The 13617-nt window shown below is 49.9% G+C and overlaps 2 protein-coding genes across 2 annotated transcripts; one reads left to right on the forward strand and one right to left on the reverse strand.

Annotated features, from left to right (window-relative positions):
* The first annotated feature begins 2148 nt into the window (after positions 1 to 2148).
* Positions 2149 to 3946, forward strand: LOC100752159 (pituitary homeobox 3). Its single transcript, XM_035441790.1, has 3 exons — positions 2149 to 2266; positions 2434 to 2636; positions 3021 to 3946. Exons 1-3 carry the CDS (start codon positions 2149 to 2151, stop codon positions 3606 to 3608), a joined length of 909 nt encoding a protein of 302 aa, XP_035297681.1. The 3' UTR covers positions 3609 to 3946.
* An 870-nt stretch (positions 3947 to 4816) lies between these two features.
* Elovl3 (ELOVL fatty acid elongase 3) lies at positions 4817 to 7818 on the reverse strand. Its single transcript, XM_027407477.2, has 4 exons — positions 7715 to 7818; positions 6792 to 6923; positions 5467 to 5618; positions 4817 to 5244 (listed from the first exon to the last, which is right to left on the reverse strand). Exons 1-4 carry the CDS (start codon positions 7816 to 7818, stop codon positions 4817 to 4819), a joined length of 816 nt encoding a protein of 271 aa, XP_027263278.1.
* Between the last annotated feature and the right edge of the window lie 5799 nt (positions 7819 to 13617).

Raw genomic sequence — 13617 nt, forward strand, 5'->3', positions numbered from 1 at the left:
GTTTTACCTGTGTGGAGACAAGGCAAGGGCACTGGATCCCCTGGAACTGCAGCTCCAGATGGTTATGAGATGCCACGTGGATGCTGGGAATCGAACTTCGATCCTCGGCAAGAACAAGTGCTTTAAGCCACTGAGCCATCTCTCCAACCCCAACTCATGGTGTTCAAACTTGGTATTGACATGAAACCTTTTATTCAAACAAAATCCTTTCATAAAACATAAGTAACCCAAACAGGCAGAATTGCCCTACTGCTAAAGCAGACCTAAGGGGATCCAAGCTGGAGTTCTAGTTCTGCAGAGGGCTCCAAGGAACACAATTTGAAAAAGCCTCTTCCAGAGTCCATAAATCTAGTTCAGGTCCTAACTGTACAGTTCACAGGCTCAGTGACTTAATTGAGTTACTTTGGTTCTTAGGTTCCACCTATGAAACGATTGAGCTGGGCTGATCATCCCTAATCTCGGTATCGGTGTCTGAACCCTGGATTTCTCTGAATTCCAAGCTTGGAGGTACATTTCCAGTTACAGACTTTATTTTTTTAAACTTTATTGTGTTTATGTATATGGGTATTATCTGCATGTGTGTCTGCATACCAGAAAAGGGCATCAGATCCCATGGGACTACAGTTCTAGCTGGTTGTGAGCCACCATGTGGGTGCTGGTAATTGAACTCAGGACCTCTGGAAGAGCAGCCAGTGCTCTTAATTAATGAGCCATTTCCCCAGCCTGCAGTTTCAGAGCTTTTGGATTGGAATCTAAAAGTACTGTTTGTGTACATGCACACGTGTTTGTGTGTGTGGAGGTACACAAGCATGGCTGTGTGTATGAAGATACCCACGCACATACATGTGAAGGCAGAGATCAGCACTGCCTCTTCCTCCACCATTCCCAGCTTGTTGAGTCTCTCATTGAACTCAGAGCTGTCCAGGTCAGTTTGACTGGCTGGCAAGCAAACTGGTTTCTGTCTCCCCAGGGCTAGGTTACAGGGTGGTGTTATGTGGTGCTGAGAAGTCAAGTTCAGGTCCTCATGCTTGGGACACAGGTACTTTACCAAGTGAATCACCCCTTGTCTTTTGAGACAGGGTCTCATGTAACCAAGGCTGGCCTTAAAGTCCAGGCCCTCTACCTTCTGGGTGCTGACATTGTAGATCTACATTGCCACACCTGGCTCTAAACAAATATTACATTCTTAAAAAATAAAATTGAAAAGAGTAAAAGAAAAAACACTTTGAAGTCAGGCAGTGGCGGTGTTGCATGTCTTTAATCCCAGCACTTGGAGGCCCAGGAAGGAGGGTTTCTATGAGCTTGAGGCCAGCCTGGTCTTGAGGGGGAGTTCCCAGACAGTCCAGGGCTACACAGAGAAACTCTGTCTCAAAACAAACCCCCAAAATTAAATAAATAAAACTGAAACTTAGCTGGGTGTGGTAATACAGGTCAGTAATTTCAGCATTCAAAGGTAGAGGCAGGAAGATCACAGACTAAGGCTAGCCTGAGCTACATGAGATTCTGTCCCAAAGAAACAAAATGGAACAGCTGTGGCACTGGACATGGGTCCAACAGTTAATGGATCTGTTGTCTTTATGTGTGCATAAAACCTCCCATGTGCACCTTTTGCTCATTTGGGTTCCCTTTCTCAACTCTTTGTTCTGGTTGTTTTTAGACTTGTATTAAGTGTATGGGTGTCTTTCCTGCATGCATGTCTGCACCCGAGTGCCTAGTCCCCAGGGAGGGCAGAAGACTTTGGATCCCTTGGAAGTGAATTACTGATGGTTGAGAGCTGCCAGCCACGTGGGTGCTGAGCCATCTTTCCACACTCTATTCTAGAGTACGCCATTCGAGATAGCTTTGCCCGTGGATGAGAAGAGAGGCATGAATGTTGTGGGGAAACCCTATTAGGATCCTGATAACTCCATGGTTTTGTTGTTGTTATTTTGCTTGTTTGAGAGAGGGTCTTGTTACGTATTCTTGGCTGACCTGGTGCTCACAATGTAGAGTGTGCTAGGCTGGAACTCATGGGCGATCTTCCTACTTCTGCCTCATGAGTACTGGGATCCCAGGCATTCACCACCACGTCGGGGTGGCCATGAGTCGCTGGTTTTTACCTCTATTTACTTGATCTGTGTCTTCTCTTTCCTCTAGAGTCCTCCCTCCATGGAGTTCGGGCTGCTCAGTGAGGCAGAGGCTCGGAGCCCTGCCCTGTCACTGTCAGATGCAGGCACCCCACACCCTCCCCTCCCGGAACACGGCTGCAAGGGCCAGGAGCACAGTGGTGAGCGCGCCCCCTTCTGGGGGTGGAGGAGAAAACAGTTTAGCCTTGCCGGGTGTGTGGGACCCAGAGTGGCAATCTGGGTGGCAGGCAGCCAGAGTTTGAGGAATTCCTTGAGGTCCCAGGGCCAGACCCTAGCTCCCCATGACCTGTCTCATTCTGCACCCCAGACTCGGAGAAGGCCTCGGCCTCCCTGCCGGGGGGCTCCCCCGAGGACGGCTCGCTGAAGAAGAAGCAGCGGCGACAGCGCACGCACTTCACCAGCCAGCAGCTGCAGGAGCTGGAGGCCACCTTCCAGAGGAACCGCTACCCCGACATGAGCACGCGCGAAGAGATCGCCGTGTGGACCAACCTCACCGAGGCCCGCGTGCGGGTATGCCTCCGCCCGACCCGCAGCCCTCACCTGCAAGCACCTCGCCCTCGCGGGGGCCCCCGAGTAGCTGGTGGCCCTGAGGTGCGGGCCCCACGTCGGGTCCAGTTCCTGCCCGGGGATCCCTCCCTTCCAGTTGCCTCGCCTGCCGGGCGCGGGACCGGGGCTCACCTCCTCCTCGTCTCTCTTGGACCCCGCGCTGCGCGCCCCCCGCTCCCCCTCCCGGGCCCGGCAGGGGCCGCCGGCCTCTGTTCTCGGGGGCCCCGGCTCTGCGCGCTCCTCCCTAGTTGTAGCCCGCACCCCCTCCGATCTTCCCGCCCGGACGCCCCCCCCCGCGCCGCCCCGCCGCGCGTCCTCATGGCCGGTCTCTCCGATGCCCGCCCGCAGGTGTGGTTCAAGAACCGCCGCGCCAAGTGGCGGAAGCGGGAGCGCAGCCAGCAGGCGGAGCTGTGTAAGGGCGGCTTCGCGGCCCCGCTCGGGGGCCTGGTGCCGCCCTACGAGGAGGTGTACCCCGGCTACTCGTACGGCAACTGGCCGCCCAAGGCGCTCGCCCCGCCGCTCGCCGCCAAGACCTTCCCGTTCGCCTTCAACTCGGTCAACGTGGGGCCTCTGGCTTCGCAGCCTGTGTTCTCACCGCCCAGCTCCATCGCCGCCTCCATGGTGCCCTCGGCCGCCGCGGCTCCCGGCGCCGTCCCGGGTCCCGGAGCCTTGCAGGGCCTGGGCGGGGCACCCCCGGGCCTGGCTCCAGCCGCCGTGTCCTCCGGGGCCGTGTCCTGCCCTTACGCCTCGGCCGCCGCGGCCGCCGCCGCCGCCGCCTCCTCCCCCTACGTGTACCGGGACCCGTGCAACTCGAGCCTCGCTAGCCTGCGGCTCAAAGCCAAACAGCACGCCTCCTTCAGCTACCCCGCCGTGCCCGGGCCGCCTCCGGCCGCCAACCTCAGCCCCTGCCAGTACGCCGTGGAGCGGCCAGTGTGAGCCGCGGGGCTGTGGATCGTCCCCGAGGGCGGGGCAGTAACTCGCAGCCTCCCCGGACCGGGGTCGCCTAAACCGGCCGGTCCTCGTCCCAGGCAGGGTCTGATAGGGGTGCTCGGGCACCCGGGGAGGGGCGGCAGGCTCCGAAGAGGGCCTTTGCCCTCACAGCCCCGAGGGGTGCTCCGGCCCCTAAACGGAGACCGCGCCCCTGGGACTGAGGCCAGGAACAGGGACCAGCTAGCTCCCCCGGGGCCAATTCACCCGTGGCCCATCCCGCCTTCTCCAGACTTCCCCCATCCCGTTTTCAAAGATCAATGAAATAAACGTGCGCGGACTGTCAACGGCCTGATGATTCAGACTTGCGGCTGAGCCCTCCTTCCCCTCATCCTTCCCGTTGTCCGAAAGGACAGCTGGGTGTACAGGAACGGAGTGAGCCTCCAGGCTTCTGACGCTCCAGTCTCACTCCTGTCCTCCAGGATGGGGAAGCGGGGACTCCTGGAGGAGAGGAACGGTGAAGCTTGGTGTGACCAGCTAGTTGACGGAGATCGTCCTATGCTGGTGCCGCGACGCCACCTCGTGGTCTCAGGGAGGACAGCTGGTAGGTCTGGTCTCCGACGCTTTCTTTCAGGGATCTATTTTGCAAAAATTTAGGAAGCCTATGATTTTAGCACCTGTTTCTCACTGTTCCTTTCAGAGGCTTGGACCTCTAACAGCAATAAAATTCTAGTCTGTAACAGACATTTATTGAGCGCCTACCAGGCCTAGGATTCTTATTGAGTGTTTGTGTGTGCCTCTCCATCCACACACCCTCAGGGTTTCCCACCTGCGGATGGCCCTCAGCAGCCTTCTCCCAACACAGAGTCCACTTACCCCCCTCTGGAACCACAAACCCTCAAAATGATGTTGACCGCTTTAATTTAAAAAATAGAGCAAGAAAAGAAAGAGTTCTAAATATAAATATAAATAACTCAGTTTGAAGGGCCTCAGTCCTATCCCTTCCTGGGGTTTGGTTGGCCTTGACATTAAAGGCGGAAAGTTCAAAGCACGCCCTATTCCAAGGGTGACATATCTCGGTTGCCATAGCTCCTGGCCACTTTGGGGTACATGTCCCCTGGGGGAAACCATACAGGGAAGGTACCCTAATCATTCTCCCACACCTAACCCTTGGTGCCATGGGGGAAAGCCTGAGGCTCCATCTTTCTTTCCAGCTCTCATTGGCTCTTGGGCTTAGCTTTGCCCTTGGGCCTGAGGTAGGCTTGGTGGAAGAAGTGAGCAAATAGGATGAAATAGGTCCCATATAACATAAAGGACCAGAAAAAGTGTTCCGTTGTTGTGTAGCATCCTTTTTCCTGCCTCCAGATGTAATTCAGGATGCCAAAGATGGTTCCCATAACCATCTGCAGGATCTGCAAGCTGGTGATGACCATGGGAAGTATGCTAGGATGTTTCACTTTGGCAGCTTTCAGAGTGTAGTAGGTATACATGATGGAATGTACACCCAAGTTCATGGTCATGAACCAGCCACCTGAAGGCATTCTGTTCTTGAATCCAAAGCTTGTGAATAGTAGCACTGTGCTGTGGTGATACCAGTGCACAAAGATGAGTGGACGCTTTCGCAGGATGATGAAGGCCGTATCTCCTAAGAGATGAGGAGTCAGCGGCGAGTCAGCCGCCATACCACTCAGTGCTAGGACCACCCACTACCCTGGGTGCCGGAACACTGCAGGGATTCTCAGTGTGGGGAAGGGGGAGATATACTGTTGGGACCTAGAGGTAGGGAAGAGACTTTCCATGTGATGGGTAAGGGGACAGCACTGAGGAGCAAGTCATTGGGCACCAGAGACAAAGCCTCTATACTCACCGAGTTCAACAATCTTGCTGAGAACAAAGAGAGAGGACCAGAATTTGATTATGGTATCATCAATGTAGGTGCCAAAGCACACAGTTTGCTTGAGGCCCTGTGTGAACAGCACTGTTCCCATATACCTCCAAATCCTCACTGTGCCCAGGATGCTGAAGTGAGACAGAGCACAAAGCACACAGTTTGCTTGAGGCCCTGTGTGAACAGCACTGTTCCCATGTACCTCCAAATCCTCACTGTGCCCAGGATGCTGAAGTGAGACAGAGCACAAAGGTATGAGGCCCATTCCCCAGATGTGCCCATCCCACCTCAATCTCTTCTAAGCTCTGTCACCTCCTTACCCTTCCAAGGGAGGGTGGTTCCAGCTTTTGAGATCCTGGGGCCAATTGATAGATCTAACAACTATTCTCAGGGAGATAAGGGTTGAGAAAAGGCCAGTCAACATGGGGGAGAGGTGAAACTAAGTCAAGAATGGGGTTCTCGAGATGGGGGGACTTAGAAGAAATGAGTGGCCAGATAGGGAAGGGCATAGGAAGCAGGGCCAGGGGAAATTGCTGATGGTCTTTGAAGAGGAATTTAGGAACTAAGATACTTTTTTTTTTTTTTTTTTTTTTTTTTTGGTTTTTATCGAGACAGGGTTTCTCTGTGTAGCTTTGGAGCCTGTCCTGGCACTTGCTCTGGAGACCAGGCTGGCCTCGAACTCACAGAGACCCACCTGCCTCTGCCTCCCGAGTGCTGGGATTAAAGGCATGCCCCACCAACACTTGACAGGAACTAAGATACTTAAAGCTAGAGAAATTTGTTGGATGTATGATTCCCTGAGCATGAGAGGGATGGAGTAGAGCCTAGCATCTGTATTCCTAGAACTCGGGAGACTGCAGCAAGAAGGTTGCAGTGAGTCTGGGGCCAGCCTGGGTTCCAGAGTGGCAATTAGAGCAGTCTAGGATACAGCTTTGAGAGGCTGTCTTTAAGAGCAAACATTTTTAAAAGTTATAGGCCAGGTGGTGGTGGCGCATGCCTTTATTCCCAGCACTTGGAAGGCAGAGGCGGGTAGATCTCTGTGAGTTCAAGGCCAGCCTGGTCTACAGAGCTAGATCCAGGATCGCCAAAGCTGTCACACAGTGAAGCCATGTCTCGAAAAACCTAAATTAATAAATAGGTATAGAACAGAGCAGAGACTGCCATTTTGAGTCCAAGAAAGGAGGAAAACAAAGTAATGTGGGAAAGAAGTCAATGCAGCTGAGGATTTTAGAAACCCTCAGGGCTAAAAACAGAGGTGTAAGGACTAAAGAACAGGCAGAGTATGGGGTGGAGGAGTGCCTTACCTGAACACGGCCAGACAGAAGGACCAGAGGATGAGAGGCCCCTGCAAGCTGAAGCCCTTCCGTGTTTTCATGTAGCTCTGGCCCACAATGATGAGCAACAGATAGACTAGAACGATGAGGAATGAACTTACCCTGCAGGGCAGAGAGCAGAGGGGAGCTATTCACAAGTGGGCACTGCTTAGCAGAGAGCCCGCTCATCTCCCCCAAGGGACTCCTCTAGACTAGAGTTCCACCAGTGTGACATTTAGGCTTCCTTGTTTGTATGGGGCACGGGGTTGGGGAATACCTAGCACAGGGTAGCGGCCATATGCAAGGTTTCTGTGATTATTACTTTCTCGGTGGAGATGGGGGCAGATGACAGTTGTCTGCCCGCAGCCAGTAACTACTCCATCCAGGCTGTGATGTAAGGGGGGTGTAGCAACATCTTCTGCCTGTTTGGCTCATAGTGAGTTGATTGAACAACAAAAACGGCCCACAGAATGTGCCTGGGGAGATTTAGGGGTAAGACAGAGAACCTTGGGAAATCTTGGAAAGGGTTCCCAACCTTGTAGTAATCTTCACAGCCGTAAAGATGGGACATTTGGAGAACCTGATAGTTGCCCAGGACAGACTGACCCTAGGCACCTGCTCAGGCAGGTCCTCTCTGAGATCACCTAACAGTGCTCCATTCAGGCCAAGCTCAGTCCTCATGTTTTGTCCTCATGCAGTTGTCATTTTTCCCTCTTGCCTCCTCCCACACCCCTCTCCCCATCTCCTCATTTCTGGATTCTTTCTTCCAGCTCTAATCTCTTTGAAATGTACCTTGAAGGACAGAGCTGGGCAGGGGGTGGGGGTGGGGGTTGGAGCCAGTACCCCTGCATTCACTCCCTGTTTCCACTCCTCTCAAAGCTGTTAGTTGGTCCTTCCCCCTGACCAGGTCTCACCAGTACTCATCCAAAAAGGGCCTTAAGTCCTGAGACATCTCGAAGTTGTAAGGTTGGATCAGCTCCGCTTCCAAACCACGTGAGAAATTCATGGATGTGGCCATTTCGCTTTTGCAGAGGACGAGGTTCAGAGCTTGGGATGGGGGCTGGGCGACAGCCAAGAGAGCCGAAGATGGAGTGGATTTCAGGACCGGACGAAGAAAACCAGGACAGAAAGGACTTGTGCGTAGGAAGAAGGGCCCCGGAGCCTGGCACGTGCGCTGCTGACCAGCCCGCTCGCGCTGTCGTGGCCCCGGCTGGCCGTATATATAGCCAATTACTAAACTGGGGACCCAGGCTGTGCAAGGCCAGCTCCCGCCCTCAGCAGTTATCCAATCTTAGCCGAGAGTCATCGCCGTCCCGCCCCTGGGTGTCATCCGCATCCTCCTCTCTGACAGATCCTCCTCAAGGGCACCTCCCCCATGAACCAAGCATGCACCAAGTCCAGTAGTAGTCCCTCGCTCCTCCCAGTGTCTTCCTCCTTTTTCTTTCTTTCTTTTTTTTTTTTTTCCGTCAGCTGCTCCAGGTTGACTCATAAACACCCCCTGCCCCAATCCTTGATTTCACTGAATACCCAGGCAGACCAGTCCTCCTCTGGCACAACCAGCCGTAGCCATTGCCTCATTTTGCTTTCATCTTCACCTACTTGGCAGTGAAGATAAAGTGGAGGTACCCTTGGCCACCGGTGCCCACTTCCAGAGACTGAGGTGTCAATTTGCTTGTGAAACCCAGGCTGGAATAAGGAAGAGCAAGCTGGGCCATGAAGAATGGCCATGTCACTTCTGTCTCCTAGCTTTGGATCTATGCTTGTGGGAGGAAGGAGATGAATTTAATGAATTTTACTGTTGAGTCGTTGATGTTAATATTTGAGGAGGCGGCACTCAAGCTGTTAGGGTTTCTTTATAGTTTCCTGAACTGTCTGCTCTGACGCCCAGTAAAAACTTTGGAGAGAAAAATGGGGTCACCCTCTGTCTTCAGGTCCCGGAGAAGTTCCCAAGGGTGATCCAGGGAGCATCTCTAAGGCCTGCCCTTTCTCCTCCCAGTCTGAACTTGTCTAATGGAATCTACTCCTACACTGATGTATCCGGTCCGTGAACAAAACGCTTCGAAACTTGTAAGCCCTTATTTGCTGTACCTTGTTTTGCTCCTGGCTTTATGAAAGGGTAGGAAAACTAGAAGGCTTGAGAACACTTTGTGAGGAAATCTTCCAAACAAGTGCAAAGAAAAAGAAATATGTGGTGGCACACACCTTTCATCTCAGCAGAGTCAGAGGCAGGTGGATTTCTGTGAATTGGAGGCCAGCCCGATATACAGAGCAAGTTCCAGGACAGTCCGGGCCATCACACAGAGAAACCTGTCTTAGAAAGAAAGAAAGAAAGAAAGAAAGAAAGAAAGAAAGAAAGAAAGAAAGAAAGAGGGAGAGAGGGAGAGAGAGAGGGAGGGAGGGAGGGAGGAAGGAAGGAATATTCAAGAGGCTGGAGAGATGAGTCTATTAAGAGCACTTTTGCAACCATGAGAACCAGAGTTTAGATCCTAATACCACATAACAAGTCAGTGTCCTGTCCTGCCCACCTGTAACCTCAGGCTGTAGGGACAGAGATAAGAGAATTAATTGCTGGACTTGCTGGCTGCCAGCCTAGCAGGATATCACAAACTCTAGATTCATCAGAGTGGGCCTCAAAGGAATAACTCCTAAACTTTTATACATCACGTTCACACACACACACACAGACACACACACACACACACACACACACACACACACGAATTAGAAAAACAGAAGTTTCATTTTTAAAAAATATTTAAGACAGGCAGTGGTGGCGCACCCCTTTAATCCCAGCACTCGGGAGGCAGAGGCAAGTGGATCTCTGTGAGTTCAAGGCCAGCCTGGTCTACACACAATAAATATATATATTTACTGATCTAGAGAGATGGCTCAGTGTGGTTAAGAGTACTTACTGTTTGCTCTTCCAAAGGACATGGGTTCAATTCCCAGCACCCACATTGCAGCTCACAACTGTCTGTAACTCCAGTTCCAAGGGATCTGGTACCCTCACACAAGCATACATGCAGGCAAAACACCACATAAAAATGAATACATCTTTAATTTAAAAAGTTTATTTGAAAAAAATTTTTAAAAAGTTTATTTGCATTTATATGTATATGTCTGTGTTAAATGTATGCACAGATGCCCTTCCAGGTCAGCTATGCTTCCTGACCATCGTGAACTGCCCAACATGGATTCTGGGAATTGAGCACAGGTCCTCTAAAGGATTCTGGGAATTGAGCACACGTCCTCTAAAGCACTCTTAGCCACTGAGCCATCCCTCCAGTGCCCAAAGCAGTTTTTAAAAACAAAATATCCAGCTGGGTGGTGGCTCACACCTTTAATCCCAGCACTCCAGAGGCAGAGGCAGACATATCTCTGTGAGTTCGAGGTCAGCCTGGTCTACAGAGTGAGTTCCAGAACAGCCAGGGCTGTTACACAGAGAAACTCTGTCTCAAAAAAGAAATAATAGTAATGATAAATAAACAAACTATTTAGGGCTCTCTTACAGGAGGAGGAAGTGGGGAGCTCCACCTGTCCCATCTCCATGAGTCAAGTGTGTATCGCTTTGTATCTCATCACCTCTCACCTGGTTAGGACAGCCACCCACTGTTGAGGTCACATTATGTGGTTACTACAGCCCTCTTTAATAAAGTACATTTCTTTCCTTATTGCACTGAAATCAGAAAACTGTTCCCAAACTTGGCTATGTACCAGGTTCATCAGCCCCAACCCTAGACATTTCCTTAGATGACCTCTGTCCAGTCATCCAGAGACAGCTCTGCCGAAATTCTGTTGAATGAATCCTGTTACTTTCCTGTCCAGAACTCCAGTGATTCCTAATTGCTTCATTCATAACCTGACTGTCAGAAGTCTTCAGGGAGGACATTTGATGGGTGAATGAACAAGTGAAACGGTGACTATTAAAAAATAACATGGGCTGGCAGGATAACTCAGCAGGTAAAGGGGACTTGCTGTCCAGCCTGGCAAATTTGGTTTGATCTCTGGGATCCACACTATGGAAGGAGAGAAACAACACCTATAAATTTTCTCTGAGGTCCACATGCATCCTGTGGCATGAATGATCCCACTCCATACACAAAATAAATTAGTTAAAAACGAACTTTAAGACAGTGTCTCCTTACATATCCCTGGATGGCTTGGGAAGTGCTATATAGATAAGAATGTCCTGGAACTCACAGAGATCCACCTGGCTCCCAAGTGCTGGGATTAAACGTCTACACTACCATCACTGGCTGTTTAAAAAAAAGTTTTGAAGAATAACAGTATTATTGGAGCTGGTTAAGAGCACTGGCTTCAGCCGGGGGTTGGTGGCTCATGCCTTTAATCCCAGCACTCGGGAGGAAGAGGCAGGCAGATCTCCATGAGTTCAAGGCCAGCCTGGTCTCCAGAGTAAGTGCCAGGATAGGCTCCAAAGCCACACAGAGAAACCCTGTCTAAAACAAACAAACAAACAAACAACAACAACAAAAAAGAGCACTTCTCTTCCAGAAGACCCAAGTTCAATTCTCAGCACCCACATAGCAGCTCACAACCATCTGTTACTCCAGTTTTAGGGTATCTGATGTCTTTGTCTGGCCTCCAGGGGAGGCCATCGTTACTTGCATAAAAATAGTCAAAATCAGTCTCCTGACACCAGGCACAGAGTGTGACTGATGGAAGTTTCAGTCTGTGAACCTGGGTGACACTTTTTGTTTCTCCAGGATTAATGTTCCAAATTTACCTTTTGGACAGTCACTGTTTTTTGATGGCCCCCCTGAAAACTTTAGCCCTGAGGAAGAAGTGACAGTGTAGTGTGAGCAAGATGACAAACTCAGGGTACGGCTTAAGAAGTTTATAATCTGTCACTGGTGTTTGCTGGTGCCAAGTCACTGCCTGCCTAGCTTACAAACTCCTGTCACACCTCTGCCTCTCATTTGCAGCTGTCTATCGGCATCTCCACCAGTATACTCCAGTAGCACTCTCAGATAAACCCATCAGAAAGAAGTTATGTCAGCACTGGGGAGGCAGAGGTGGACATATCTCTGAGAGTTTGAAAGCCAGCCTAGTCCATATAGCAAGTTACAGGACAGCCACGACTGTTATCGTGGCTGAAAAAAAAAAAAAGAATTTATTGCTGTCTCCTTTAATTTTTAAAAAATAGGCTGATCTCTCCGGCTGCCAATTATCTAATCTCTCAGGTTAGAAATTTTTTCATTCTTTCATGTGACATGAAATACTAGCATTTCTTCTAGAAGTGGCATGGTCATGAGAATTCCTCTCTTCAAATTCCTTTTGTTGTTGTTTTGTTTTTGTTTTTGTTTTCGAGGCAGGGTTTCTCTGTGTAGCTTTGGAGCCTGTCCTGGAACTCACTTTGTAGACCAGGCTGGCCTCGAACTCACAGAGATCTGCCTGCCTCTGCCTCCCAATGCTGGGATTAAAGGCGTGCGCCACCACTGCCTGGCCATCCTTTCTTCAAATTCTGTCTCCAGGTAACCTTGGAGAAAAGGATCATGTAACACCTCTTGGCCACACTTTCAGTCTGTAAAATGGAGATAATATTCTCTTCAGAAGGATGTTTAGGAAGACGGTGTGAAACCCTGTGTTAAAGAGTGTTGCACAGTTGGTGTAGCAGCTTATGCTTTTTAAAAATAATTTATCTTGGGCTCGAGAGATGGCTCAGAGGTTAAGAGCACCGACTGCTCTTCCAGAGGTCCTGAGTTCAATTCCCAGCAACCACATGGTGGCTCACAACCATCTGTTATGAGATCTGGTGCCCTCTTCTGGTCTGCAGATATACATGGAAGCAGAATGTTGTATACATAATAAATAAATAAAATCTTAAAAAAATAATTTATCTTAACATTATTTTATGTGCACTGGTGTGAAGGTGTCAGATCCGGGGAAACTGAAGTTACAGACGGTTGTGGGTGCTGGGAATTGAACCCAGGTCCTCTGGAAGAGCAGCCAATGCTCTTAACCACTCTTAACCCATCTCTCCAGCCCCAGTAGGTGGTGGTTTATGTTTATAATCCAAGCACTTGGAAAGGAGAGGTGGGAGGATTACTTCAAGCCTGACATCAGTCTGAGCTACATAGTGAGTTTCAGATAAGCCTGGACTATCTAAAAAACCAAGCAAATAAAAAGCATATTAAAAAATATTAGGCATCGAGCAGACAACAATCATTACTGCTAAAAGGTGCTATACAAATTTAAACTTATTTTCAATAAAACTCAACTAAACTACATTAAAAGGAAAGTCATGGGGGCTGGAGAAATGGCTCAGTGTTTAAGAGCAGTGGCTGCTCTTCCAGAGGACCTGGGTTCAATTCCCAGCATCCACATGGCAGCTCACAACTGTCTGTAACTCCAATTCCAGGGCTTCTGACACCCTCACATAGATATACATGCAGGCAAACACCAATAAACATAAGATTAAATGAAAAGGAAAGTCATGATTGGTGACTGTGTTTAGAATCGTGGGATAGATTTAGCACCACTGAACTGTATTCTTAAAAATGATGAAGATGATAGATGTTATGTTTATATACATTTTGCCACAATTTAAAAACTTTAGGGGAGACTCATGAAATGGACATAGAGTTTTAACTAGAGCAAAGAAACAATGACTGTGCATAATACATAAAGAGCATATTCACGCTGGGCAGTGGTGGCGCACGCCTTTAATCCCAGCACTCAGGAGGCAGAGCAGGCACATCTCTGTGAGTTCGAGGCAAGCCTGGACAGACTCCAAAGCTACACAGAGAAATTCTGCCTCGAAAAACAAAACAAAACATTCATAGCTCTATCAACAACT

The sequence above is a fragment of the Cricetulus griseus genome, chromosome 3 (genome assembly GCF_003668045.3).
Source record: "Cricetulus griseus strain 17A/GY chromosome 3, alternate assembly CriGri-PICRH-1.0, whole genome shotgun sequence".
Classification (NCBI taxonomy): Eukaryota; Metazoa; Chordata; class Mammalia; order Rodentia; family Cricetidae; genus Cricetulus; species Cricetulus griseus.